Source organism: Callospermophilus lateralis, chromosome 14 (assembly GCF_048772815.1).
Source record: "Callospermophilus lateralis isolate mCalLat2 chromosome 14, mCalLat2.hap1, whole genome shotgun sequence".
Lineage (NCBI taxonomy): Eukaryota > Metazoa > Chordata > Mammalia > Rodentia > Sciuridae > Callospermophilus > Callospermophilus lateralis.
Genome location: NC_135318.1, coordinates 29239426 through 29254150, shown reverse-complemented (window position 1 = coordinate 29254150; position 14725 = coordinate 29239426). Strand labels below are relative to the sequence as shown.

Genomic DNA, 14725 nt, shown 5'->3' with positions numbered 1-14725 from the left:
GAGGGAATCAGGAGTGGCGCGGGACTTGCGGCGCGGAACTCCCAGCTACCGCTCCCACCAGTGCTGACAACTGAGGTCTCTTGCACCAGCTACCGGGGGCGTGGCTACCGGAGGGCAAGCAAATTCGCTGGGGGTTCTCAGCCCCAAGTTCTACAAACTTAGGGTCTGAGGGAATGGCAAACAGGGAGAGTGTGCCCAGGAATTCATGAAAACAGGGCTCCCAGGAGCAGCAGACCTGGTGTGTAGCCAGTATTGTGGTGACCGTCACCGGTGAGCGGGGCCTGGCTTGAGGAAAAGTGGGGAAGTTACTAGACACAAGAGAAGGCCCTAGGCACCCAGGATTGGAGACCCGCCCAGTCTGGGAGGAAGAGCTGCTGCACAGGGATTGGTTCCCGCCTATTGAGAGGAGAAGCTTGGCCCACTGGGCACAGCTCCACCTACTGGAAGAGAAGTTAATCAAACTCTAAGACTGCATTTATTAATTTTTTTTTTAATTTGGGGTTTTTTTTCTTTTCATTTTCATTTTTTTGTTGTTGTTTTTTAACTTTTTAAAAATTTTTAAAAAATTTTTTTATTTTATTATTATTTTTTTTCAAATTTTAATTTTCTTCTTATTATTATTTTTCTTAAATTTTTTTTCTTTTTTCTTTTCTATTTTTTTTCTTTTGTCTTTTCATTTTTTTTCAATTTTCTTATTCCCCCTTCCTTGAATTCTACCTGCTTACTCTCATTCTCTTTAGTGACTTCTTCCCTTCCCTTCTAATATCTTTCCTCCCAAGCATCAAATAAATTTATAAGAATAAACAGTAACTCAGCAGTCAAACAGAACAAGAAGTAACATGAGCAGCATGAAAAAGCAAGGAAGAAAAGGAGTACAAACAATGAAGGACAGCCTAAATATTCAGGAGGACCTAGAGTCATCAGAAAAATGGTCATATGAAGAACTCAAGGAATACCTTAGACAGATGGAATGGAACCTTAAAGAGGATACGAGACAGCAAATTCAAACAGTGAAAGAACTCATTGAAAATGAATTACATAAACAGATAAAAGAAGAAGTTAAGCATCTTTATCAGGAGATAGAGATTATAAAAAAAAATCAAACAATAATTCTAGAAATGCAGGAAACTATAAACCAAATTAAAAACTCAAATGAGAGTATCACTAACAGAGTGGAGCAAGTAGAAGCCAGAATGTCAGATAATGAAGACAAAATATATCATCTTGAAAAGAGTCTAGCCAACTCAGAAAGGCTGGTAAAAAAAATCACGAGAAAAGCATCCAAGAGATATGGGATAAGATAAAAAAACCAAACTTACAAGTCATCAGGATAGAGGAAGGTATAGAGATTCAACCCAAGGGAATGAGTAGCCTGCTGAATGAAATAATTACAGAAAACTTTCCAGAAATAAAAAAGGAAACGGATATACAAATTGTAGATGCATACAGGACACCGAGCACACAAAATCACAGTAGACCAATGCCAAGACACATTGTTATGAAGATATCCAATATACATAACAAAGAGAAAATATTAAAAGCTACAAGAGAAAGGAGGCAGATTACATTCAGGGGTAAACCAATAAGGTTAACAACGGATTTTTCATCACAGACGCTGAAAGCGAGAAGATCCTGGAACAACGTATTTCAAACACTGAAAGACAATGGATACCAACCAAGAATTCTGTATCCAGCAAAATTAAGCTTCAGGTACGACAACAAAATAAAAATCTTTCATGATAAACAAAAGCTAAAAGAATTTGCAGCCAGAAAACCAGCATTGCAAAGCGTCTTGAGCAAAACACTACACGAGGAAGAAATGAAAAGCAATAACCAAAACCATCAGTGGGAAGTGCCTCGGTAAAGACAGAGGGCGGGGGGAAAGCTAATCATGGAGAAACAAACTAAATTAAAAAAAAAAGATAAATAATCAAACATGACTGGAAGTACAAAACATATCTCAATAGTAACTCTAAACGTTAATGGCTTAAACTCTCCAATAAAGAGACATAGTCTGATAACATGGATTAAAAAACCAAATCCAACAATATGCTGCCTCCAGGAGACACATCTGATTGGAAAAGATATACACAGGCTGAAGGTGAAAGGTTGAAAAAAAATATACCACGCACACGGTCCTCGTAAGCAAGCAGGGGTGGCCATCCTCATATCGAATAAAATCGACTTCAAGACTAAGTTAATCAAAAGGGATAAGGAAGGACATTATATACTGTTAAAAGGAACCATTCACCAACAAGACATAACAATTATCAATATTTATGCACCAAATAATGGTGCTGTGACGTTCATAAAACAAATTCTCCTCAAGTTCAAGAATCAAATAGACCACAACACAATAATTATGGGTGACTTCAACACACCTCTCTCACCATTGGACAGATCCTCCAAACAAAAGTTGAATAAAGAAACTATAGAACTCAATATCACAATCAATAACCTAGACTTAACTGACATATATAGAATATATCAACCATCATCAAGTGGATATACTTTTTTCTCAGCAGCACATGGATCCTTCTCAAAAATAGACCATATATTATGCCATAGGGCAACCCTCAGTAAATATAAAGGGGTGGAGAATACCATGCATTTTATCTGATCATAATGGAATGAAACTGGAAATCAATGATAAAAGAAAGAAGGAAAAATCCTACATCACATGGAAAATAAACAATATGTTACTGAATAATCAATGGGTTACAGAAGACATAAAGGAGGAAATCAAAAAATTCTTAGAGATAAATGAAAATACAGACACAACATATCGGAATCTATGGGACACAATGAAAGCAGTTTAAGAGGGAAATTCATCGCCTGGAGGTCATTCCTCAAAAAAAGGAAAAACCAACAAATAAATGAGCTCACATTTCATCTCAAAGCCCTAGAAATGGAAGAGCAAAACAACAGCAAATGTAGCAGAAGTCAAGAAATAATTAAAATCAGAGTGGAAATCAACGAAATTGAAACAAAAGAAACTATTGAAAAATTAACAAAACTAAAATTTGGTTCTTCGAAAAAATAAATAAGATCGACAGACCCTTAGCCATGCTAACGAAGAGAAGAAGAGAGAGAACTCAAATTACTAACATATGGGATGAAAAAGGCAATACCACAACAGATGCTACAGAAATACAGAAGACAATTCGAAATTATTTTGAAAACCTATATTCTAATAAAATAGAAGATATTGAAGATATCGATAAATTCCTTAAGTCATATGATTTGCCCAGACTGAGTCAGGAGGATACACACAATTTGAACAGACCAATATCAGTGGATGAAATAGAAGAAGCAATTAAAAGACTACCAACCAAGAAAAGCCCAGGACCGGATGGGTATACAGCGGAGTTTTACAAAACCTTTAAAGAAGAATTAATACCAATACTTTTCAAGTTATTTCAGGAAATAGAAAAAGAGGGAGCTCTTCCAAATTCATTCTATGAGGCCAACATCATCCTGATTCCGAAACCAGACAAAGACACCTCAAAGAAAGAAAACTACAGACCAATATCTCTGATGAACCTAGATGCAAAAATCCTTAATAAAATTCTGACCAATCGGATACAAAGGCACATCAAAAAAATTGTGCACCATGATCAAGTAGGATTCATCCCTGGGATGCAAGGATGGTTCAATATACGGAAATCAATAAATGTTTTTCACCACATCAATAGACTTAAAGATAAGAACCATATGATCATCTCGATAGATGCAGAAAAAGCATTCGACAAAGTACAGCATCCCTTTATGTTCAAAACATTAGAAAAACTAGGGATAACAGGAACTTACCTCAACATTGTAAAAGCTATCTATGCTAAGCCTCAGGCTAGCATCATTCTGAATGGAGAAAAATTGAAGGCATTCCCTCTAAAGAGAGGTAAATAGGAAGCCTACATCATGGGAACAAATTTTTACTCCCCACACTTCAGATAGAGCCCTAATATCCAGAGTATACAAAGAACTAAAAAAATTAGATAACAAATAAGATAACAAATAACCCAGTCAACAAATGGGCCAAGGACCTGAACAGACACTTCTCAGAGGAGGACATACAATCAATCATCAAGTACATGAAAAAATGCTCACCATCTCTAGCAGTCAGAGAAATGTAAATCAAAACCACCCTAAGATAACATCTCACTCCAGTAAGATTGGCAGCCATTATGAAGTCAAACAACAACAAGTGCTGGCGAGGATGTGGGGAAAAGGGTACTCTTGTACATTGCTGGTGGGACTGCAAATTGGTGCGGCCATCTTGGAAAGCTGTATGGAGATTCCTGGGAAAGCTGGGAATGGAACCACCATTTGACCCAGCTATTGCCCTTCTCGGACTATTCCCTGAAGACCTTAAAAGAGTGTACTACAGGGATACTGCCACATCGATGTTCATAGTAGCACAATTCACAATTGCTAGACTGTGGAACCAACCCAGATGCCCTTCAATAGATGAATGGATAAAAAAAATGTGGCATTTATACACCATGGAGTATTACGCAGCATTAAAAAATGACAAAATCATGGAATTTGCAGGAAAATGGATGGCACTAGAACAGATTATGCTTAGTGAAGCTAGTCAATCCCTAAAAAACAAATACCAAATGTCTTCTTTGATATAATGAGAGCAACTAAGAACAGAGCAGGGAGGAAGAGCAGGAAGAAAACATTAACATTAAACAGAGACATGAGGTGGGAGGGAAAGGGAGAGAAAAGGGAAATTGCATGGAAATGGAGGGAGACCCTCATTGTTACACAAAATTACATATAAGAGGTTGTGAGGGGAATGGGAAAATAAACAAGGAGGGAAATGAATTACAGTAGATGGGGTAGAGAGAGAAGATGGGAGGGGAGGGGAGGGGGGACAGTAGAGGATAGGAAAGGTAGCAGAATACAACAGTTACTAATAGGGCATTATGTAAAAATGTGGATGTGTAACCGATGTGATTCTGCAATCTGTATTTGGGGTAAAAATGGGAGTTCATAACCCACTTGAATCTAACATATGAAATATGATATGTCAAGAGCTTTGTAATTTTTTGAACAACCAATAAAAAAAATACTTTTGGGTATCAGGTGGTTTCATGGCTGCTTTACCTCTCCTCAGAGCTGGTGTTCTTGGCCCCTGGATCTTCCTTTCCCTTTCCCCTTACCTTTCTCTCTCTCTTTCTTTTTCTTTTACTGATCTGATTAGAAACATACACACACACACACACACATACACACACACACACACACACACACACACACACACACGGCACATATACTTATACATACTTTAAGATATTTTGTGGCCAGAAAGTTTTAAGTTCTCTAGTCTATATATGCTAGAAATGATCTTTATACATTTATTCACACTTCTATTTCCCCTGCTGGAATGAATTCCAACTTCTTTCTTGCACAACTCATATTTATCACCTGTACTTACGATTTGTAGGAGAACATACTACTAAAAAGCAAAGACTTTGGGAACAAACTGCCTCTGTTCAAATCCTATTCTGTATCACTTATTAGCTAAGTGGCCCTGGGCAAATCAATTACCTTACAGGGTGTTGGAAGAAATAAATAAGCTAAAATAAATAAATTATTTTTAAATGTATAAAATGCTTATAAGAACCATGCAAATATTAGCCTTATTACTATTACTTTTAAATATTCTTGGTTTTCAGTATTTTTTCTCTACTTTTAATTAACACTGCTAGATGAAAAGAAGTCTTCCCACAGAACCACAAGTAGTGTTCCTATATACAAAGTGAATCAATCAATTATTCAAAAACAAATACTTGTACAGAAGCTTAAGTGTGAAGAACTGAGCTTGATGATGAAAAGGATATCAAGAAGTGTAAAATGTAGGTTTTCTACTCAAGGAGATTTCAGATAACTTAGGATCAATTGAAAGTAAATAGTAAATAAAAATGTGAGTTGTTGAAAGCCAGTACAGCCTAGCAAAAGAATGGTATATTTAATAGTGCAGCACTACAGGGAATGGAGACATCATCCTGTGTTTTAGAACATTATATTGATTATAAAAACATGAGTGCTAAAAATCATTCTATTTGACTCTGCAGTCTCACAACTAGGCTAAAATGGGAAAAATGGGTTATTTACTTTTTTCCCTTTTTCTTTATTAAAATGTAAGTTTCCTTCCTATGTTACATAATATAAAGAATGTGATTTGGGGAATTAAGCAAATTTTAATTTCAATGTTGGCTTTTTCATAGACTAATTAGTTAGGACTGTGGGGAGGTTTTTAACATCACAAAGACTCAAATTCTGAACTGTTTAGAACTGGAAGAATAATTGCTTTACAGGACTGTTTTAAGGATTAAGGCAACAAGAATTAAACTATAAAATAAACATTTAATCTTCAGCGGGTGGGCAATAAAAGCAAATTTCTTTACCTCTACTCCTCTTTCAGTCTTAAAAAGAAAGTCACCTCTTTTGTCCATCCTAATGTTCACATTTACAAATAGCATTTCCCTTTCATGGTAACTTTTCCATGTACCTGTTAAGATATAGTTCCACATTCAGTTACTTCTGTAAACTAATGATGCCATTTTAGACACTGGGTCTAAGGCTGACCAGCTGCTTTCTTTGAGCACTGTCTCATATCTCTTCTAAATTAAGTTCCTTGAAAACAAACATAGTGTTCTATTCATCTTTTGGTCAGTTAGCCAGAACATAATTTATGTTCAATAAACACTGCTGGATGAAAAGAAGTCTTCCCACAGAACCACAAGTAGTGTTCCTATAAACAAAGTGAATGCATATGGGTGGTTGATGCCAACCCAAGAGATCACAAAGTGAGACAACTGCAAAAATCATGCATGTTTATACAAATATAATCAAATTTCAAGTTTTAAAGTTATAACATATGCATTATAATTTTAAAATAGTATACAAATTATACACTTATGCACAATTATAAAAACATAAGCACTTATACAAAATTTATGCTGATTTTATAGTCTCTCTACAATTGGCACCCAGTAAACATAATGAATAAGTTATCTCTCTATCATATACTCATAGTGAATTTAAATAAGATTTATAAATATAGGCATTCAACTTACAGTGTAACAGTATCTTCCCTTGAGGTAATACACAAAGGGTTCTTCAGGTAAAAGTGTGATTGCTATATCTAGATGTTCCTGAAAGAAATATCCAAAGGAAAAGTCATCTTCTAAGTTTCAGATATTACTGAATGGAACTGCACTAACTCCTAGTAAAAGTAAACTCTAAAGTGACTTAGAGTGTTGTCTCAGAGGCTTCCTTACCCCAACCATTAATATAATTAAATGATGACCCTGAGGGGTTATTTATTGGGCTATAATAACTAAAGGCAAATAATAAGTGATGTGTACGTGAATTACTTATTTTATTCATCTATTGCTGCAAGTTTAAACTTTATATTGGACCCTATCTGCTCCTGCCAAGTTCATATGTAGATTGTAATTACGCCCAGTCTACTTATGATGTTGATAACTTAGCTCACAACTAAGAGGTTAACCCTATATCTTTGAAAAAAAATAGCACTCATTTCCTATGTGACTTATTTCCAGGATTTGGAATAATAATAATATTTAATTGCCCAAATAGTTTGATTGTTTTTTGTCACAGTACAGCTTAAAGAGTGCCATTTCATTTCCTGCTCACAATTTAAACAACATAAATATTCCCAGAGCTTAATTTGTTGAATAATCTGATTTATACCTGTTAATTAAACATATAACTACATTACAGCATTTTTAATGTTGATAAATACCTTGAAGCAATATCCATAGTTGACTTTGTTTTGTAAGCCCTCAAACTCAGATACCTGGCCACACAAAACTGCATACCTGAAAAGGATAAAAACAGAGGTTATCAAGTAAAATTTAAAATCAAATACTACCAAAACATAACATTTAAAAAGCATTGTTAAAGCATTCATTAATATTTAACATGAAAACAATAAATACTTGACATTAAGATAAGGCCATTTTTCCTCAACCTTTCCCGGAAATAGTGTTATTAGAATTGTGTATCCCATGAATGATGTACTTTATTCTTCTGAAAATAAAAAAAATACACAAATGATTATGTGACAACAAACTGAACATAATATTTGTTCAGCAATTTGCCTATTTACTCTTGGGGAAAAAAATGAAAAGTAGATTCCCAGAAAAAGTCTCTCAAACTCCTTTATGAAATAGCCATGGTAACTTTAGGCCTCAATGTGTTTTCTTTTGTCATCATCTTTATAAAACATAAAAATTTTAATAGACATTTTATGGAACACTTTTAGGTTTATAGCAAACTTGAGCCGAAATACAGAGAGTTCCCAAATACTTCCCCATGTAAAACACAAAACCCAAAAAACTCCTCCATTAGCAATATCCAGGATGAGGTAAATTTGTTAAAATCAATGATCGTTGATTTCATGATACATTTGCACATCATTATTACCCAAGGTCAATAATTTACATTAGGGTTCACACTTGGTGTTCTACATTTTTCTGTCTTTTCCAGAAAATTTGACCTTTTCCAGAATGTCATATAGCTGGAATCATGCAGTGGGCAGTCTTTTCAAATTGACTTCTTTTACTTATTAATGCACTTAAGCTTCCTCCAGGTCTTTTCATGGCTTGACAGACCATTTCTTTTTGGTGATGAATAATATTTCATTACCTGGATGTACTACAATATAATTACCCATTCACCCAATGACAGATATCTTGGCTACTTCCACGTTTGGGCAATTATGAATAAGGCTGTTATAAGCATTCATATGCAGACTTTTGTATGGAAATACATTTTCAATTCTTTGATAAATACCAAGGAGTATAACTGTGGATATTATGGCAACAATTTAGTTTATAAGAAACTTCCAAGTTGTCTTCTAAAATGGCTGTACCATTATACATTTCCCCCAGCAGTGAATAAGAATTCCTATTGCTTCACATCCCTGTCAGAATTTGGTGTAGTCAGGGTTTTGGATTTTGGCTGTTCTAATAAGTATATGGTGGTATCTCACTGTTGATTTAAAGTTCACTGATGACATATCATGTTGAACCTCTTTTACTTACTTACCATCTATACAACTTCTTCGGTGAAGTGTCCATTCAGATTTTTTTTCTATTTCTTACTTGTGTTGTTTGTTGCCCTAATGTGAAATTTAAAGTAATCTCTGTACATTTTGTATAACAGTTATTTGTCAGATTTTTTAAAAAAATATTTTCTCCCAGTCTGTGACCTGTTTTCTAATATTCTTTACGTTGTCTTTCATTTTAAACTCCAGTGAAACTTGGTTTATAAATTATTTCTTTCATGGAGTGAATCTTTGGTGTTGTATATAAAAAGCCACTGCTATACCCAAGGTTATCTAGGTTTTTGCCTATGTTATCTTTTATGAGTTTTATAAGTTTTGCATTTTACATTTAGGTCTATAATCATTTTGAGTTTTTGTGAAGGATATAAAGTCTACACTCTCATTATTTTTTGCATATGGATATCTAGTTGTTCCAGCACTATTTTTGGAAGATTATATTTATTTCTCTGTAAAAAACTATTTGACCATATTTATATAAGTCTATCCTGAGTTCCCTGTTCTGTTCCACTGATCTTTTTTCCCCTGCAATATCATGCTGTCTTGATTACTATAGCTTTATAGTAAGTAAGTCTTGAAGTTGAGCAGTGTTAGTTCACTGGCTTTGTTTTCCTTCAGTATTGAATTAAGTCTTTTTTCCTCTCCATATAAACTAAATTTGTTGATATCCATAAAATAACTTGTGGGATTTTGATTGGGATTGTGTTGAATCTATAAATCAACTTGGGAAACACTGACATCTTGACAATATTGAGTCTCTATTCATGAAGATGGAATATCTCTCCATTTTTTTCATTCTTTGATATCTTCCATTGGAGTTTTATAGTCTTTCTCATATAGATATTGTACATATTTTGTTAGATTTTTACAAATATTTCGGTTTTAGGTGTGATAGTACAAATGTTAATATATTTTAATTTCAAATTTCACTTGCTCATTCCCAGTATACAGGAAAGCGATTTACTTTTGTACTTAACCTTATATCCTGCAACCTTGTCATAACTATTTAATTTCATGAGCTATTTTGTGAATTATTTTGGATTTTCTACAAAGACAATTATGTCATTAGGAAATAAAGACATTTTTATTTCTTCACTCCCAATCTATATACTTTTCATATCTTATTGCATTAGCTATAACTTTTAATAGAATGTTGAAAAAATGGTGAGAAGGGGCATCCTTTCCTTGTCACTAATAGTAGTTTATTTTAATCCAGGAAACCAAATTTCTCACCATTTATGTATGATGTTAACTGTAAGATTTTTGATATTCATTATTGTTATGGTTTGGATGTGAGGTGTCCTCCAAAGCTCATGTGTGAGACAATGCAAGAGCATTCAGAGGGAAAATGATCAGGTTGTGAGAGCCTTAAACCAATCGGTGAATCATCCCTTGATGGGATTAACTGAGTTGTAACTAGAGACAAGTGAGGTGTGGCCAGAACAGGTGGGTCATTGGGGCCATGGATTTAGAGTATATATTTGTATCTGGCAAGTGGAGATATCTTTCTCTCCTTTCTGATTATCAGGTGGGCTGCTTCTCTCCACTACACTCTTCCACCATGATGCTCTTCTGCCTCACTCAGAGCCCCAAGGAATGGAGCCTGCTGTATATGGATTGAGACTCTTAAACTATGAGCCCCAAAATAAACTTTTTCTCCTCTAAAATTGTTCTGGTTAGGTCTTTTAGTCCCAGTGGTGAAATAGCTGCCTAAAACATTTATCAACTTGAGGTTACCCTCTATTTGTCATTTGCTGAGACTTTGTTTTGTTTGTTTTTCAGGTTTTAAAAATTCTTTCTTTCTCTCTTTCTTTCTTTCTGTTTTCATTGTAGATGAACACAATACTTTTACTTTATTTATTTATGTGGAGCTGAGGATCGAACCCAGTGCATCACATGCGCCATGTGAGTGCTCTACCACTGAGTCACAACCCTAGCCCTGTTTTCAGGTTTTTACACGAATAAATGTTGGATGTTGTTAAATGCTCTGAATCTATTTATATGATCATGTGATTTTTATTCTTTGATCTGTTAATGTGATATATTAATTGATTTCAAAATTCTGAATCACCACCTTGCATATCCCTGAGGATAAATTCCACTTGGTTGTAGTATATAATTCAATTTGCTAATATTGTGTTGAGAATTTTGGATCTACATTCATGAGATACCAATGAGTGGTTTTCTTATAATGTTTTTGTCTGATTTTGACATTTGAGTTGTGCTGGCCTCATAGAATGAATTGGAAAATATATAATCTGCTTCTTTATTCTGAAAGAGATTGTAGAAAACTGTCGTAATTTCTTCCTTAAATATGTGGTAGAATTTACCAGTGAACTCATCCAGGCCTAATGATCTCTCTTTTGGAAGGTTATTAATTATTTATTCCATTTTTAAATATGGATATAGGCTTACTCAGATTGTCTATCATGTTCTTTTGAAATGCCCCCTGAAGTTCTGTTATCATACCACCACAAAGAGTTCTAGATTGTGGAGTCATCCCAATCCTTCCCAAATTCCCATAACTACCTGTACAAGCTCCCTCTTGTTGTTATAAGAATTATGATTTTCCAACTTATTTGCACTTAAAACCTTTGGTCACTTCCTATTAAATATACTTTTCTATTGGGATAGCTTTAGATTTACAGAAAATTTGCAGATAGTACAGACAGTTCCCATATAACCCACACATAGTTGTCCCTGTTGTTAATACCTTACATTACTATAGTAAATTTGTCATAATTGCACCAATATTTTTATGCAACATTGATAGGAAATTGTCACAATATACCTTTATTAATATGCTATTATCGATTAAACTGTATACTTTATTAAAATTTAGGTTTTTTTCTAATGTTATTAGGCATTTCTGACACTATTCTCTCCATCCCTCCACCCACATTTCTATTAATTCACATTCTATTAGGTATAATTTTAAAATTTTTTGATGTTTATTTTTTTTCAGAGATATAGATGGAGGTTTATTTAGGTAAGTAGATATATATTCAAAGGAGAATAAGGAAAATCCCAAGAGATATCTCTTGGATCAAAAGGAGGAATACACATTCAAAGAAGAATGTGGGATATCTCTAGGTGAAAAGATTAGGTTATAATTTTTAATCATGTCAAAATCTTTTGAATTACTATTGCCATCCATCATATACTCTGTTCCTTTATTTTAGGTTGCAGATAACCTTTTGTAAGCATACCTTCTATATCTTAATCCACTGACAAAATTTCTAAACACCTTAGGGTCTAAGATATATAGACTTCACCTAGAATAACCCCCACATTTACAGTGATCTTTAAAAAACAGAGCTCAAACCCTTCAGGCAGCATGAGTAACCTCATCAACTTGCCTACACATCTATTTCTTGTCTATAGGGATAGAATGCTTTGCTTAATTCCACATATACTAGGCTGATTTCCCTACTTCAACTACTAGCACAGAAATAAATAAATAAATAAGTGTGTGTGTGTGTGTGTGTGTGTGTGTGTGTGTGTGTGTATAATGTTGCATTTTTGGAATATCTGCGTTGAGTCTACTTAATTTTACTTTCTCATCTAGAGAGTTATAAAACAACTCAACTACCTCGTTGTGCTAAAATTAAAGGAATAATTTATAGAAATGGGTTTGATTTTGTATTTTCTGGAAACCAGAACTACTTCTGCACATCTCTAAGCTTTTATTTTGCTTTCTCAACACATTCTCTCCAAGTTACTCAGTAAAGAAAAAAGAAAACAAAAAACCCATGGTTTGCATAAATATTATATATTATAAATAAATATTATTATATATTATATATTATTTTCCCTTTTATATAATTTGTCACTGAGTCTTGTTTTTTTTTGGAAATTTGTTTCTTTCAAAGCTAAGACATTATTTATCTTCTTACATATTATACATTCAGGGTCACCTGGCTACCTTCTACCAAAAAGGTCATCAATTCTTTTCTATCAATTCTACCTAAGTGTCTTTTACAATATTGTTTTATATATATATTATATATATATATAATATATATATATTGTACCAGAGATTGAACCCAGGGGCACTTAATCGCTGAAGTATTTTAGCCTGGTCTGACAAAAACAACAGAATAACAAAGAAAGTTTAAGCAGCCTTAAAGTCACAAAGCAATTCATTTTGGAAAATATAAAGATGAAAATTATATCTTTAAAGTGATTCCTGATTTATTAGTTGTTACCTATTATTAACCCTTAATGAAAATTATCCTTAAAGATTACATCTTTTACTTTAAAGTAAAGACTTATAGAACATCATATAGCATTGCAAACTTGCTGCAGAACTAGACCTTTTATGTATTTTATTTAGAGACAGGGTCTTGCTAAGTTGCTTAGGGCCTCGCTAAGTTATAATATTGTTAATTTTTTAAAAACATAATTTAATGTTTTATTTCCCAAACTCTCAGGTTGATGGGAACTCTGAAGAAAGTTAACAATGTGGTATATTATCTCCATCTAGAGGTCATTTTAACTGTAAAAGCTTTGACAAGAATTCTGTATTTGCATTAATATTAAAGATATTCTTAATAGTTGACAACCATACTGTTTTATCAAGTACAATTCCATTAGTTTCCCTGCAGTGTTTTCTGATTCAATGCAAATGCAATTTATATGGTTTGAGAAAGCAAAGGCAGTATACTTCACAGAAGAAAGAGTGATCATGTAATACCAGATCTGAGTTCTAGTTCCTATTTTTCCACTTACTGTGTGATCCGGTTACCAATCAATATACACATTCACACACACACACACACACACACACACACACACACACACACACAGGCATGCACACTCATACACACTGTGCTTTGTTTACCCTACTTAGAAAATGAAAACAGGCTGTTCTGTGAATCACATGCTATAGGGCATGTGGACATAATTTGCAAATGGTAGAGTACAACAAATATGTAAGACATTATTTATGATTAAGGCCATCCCTGTTTGACCTACAATCTGCAAATCCATTGGTCATTTTATTCTCTTGATTTCAGAAGTATTTTAGCCTGGTCTGACAAAAACAACAGAATAAAATAGAAAGTTTAAGCAGCCTTAAAGTCACAAAGCAATTCATTTTGGAAAATATAAAGATGAAAATTATATCTTTAAAGTGATTCCTGATTTATTAGTTGTTACCTATTATTAACCCTTAATGAAAATTATTCTTAACTATTACATCTTTTATTTTAAAGTAAAGACTTATAGAACATCATATAACATTGCAAACTTGCTGCAGAACTAGATGGTAAATATTTTAGGCTTGGAGCCAGATAATCTCTTTTACAACTACTCTGTTGCTATGAACAATGCATGGGTGTGGCTGTGCTCCAGTAAATCTTTATTTATAAAAACAGGCAGTCAGAAATTTGGCCTGCAGGCCATACTTTGTTACTCATACTGAATGAACTAGAAAAGGTTTAACATCTTAACATACTGAAAATGATTTCATTAAAAGAAGATATTTTCTCAACATTCTATTATAATTAATTAGGGGATAGGTTTACCTAAATTTCACCCATTATTTCTCAAGTCAAAGTTTAAGTTGCTCTTATATCATCTTTTACCTCAACTGTTTAACTGAATAATTTTTGCATTCAA

At 33.7% G+C, this 14725-nt stretch overlaps 1 protein-coding gene across 4 annotated transcripts in view; it reads right to left on the bottom strand.

Moving 5' to 3' along the window:
• Positions 1-14725, bottom strand: part of Rmdn2 (regulator of microtubule dynamics 2) — an 86957-nt gene that overhangs the window by 17873 nt on the left and 54359 nt on the right. For all 4 annotated transcript variants that reach the window (XM_076833347.2, XM_076833348.2, XM_076833346.2 and 1 more), the window contains exons 6-7: positions 7781-7856; positions 7089-7166 (exon numbers count right to left, since the gene is read on the bottom strand). In XM_076833347.2, the coding sequence (XP_076689462.2) occupies positions 7089-7166; positions 7781-7856 (154 nt within the window). The remainder of the gene's footprint in view (positions 1-7088; positions 7167-7780; positions 7857-14725) is intronic.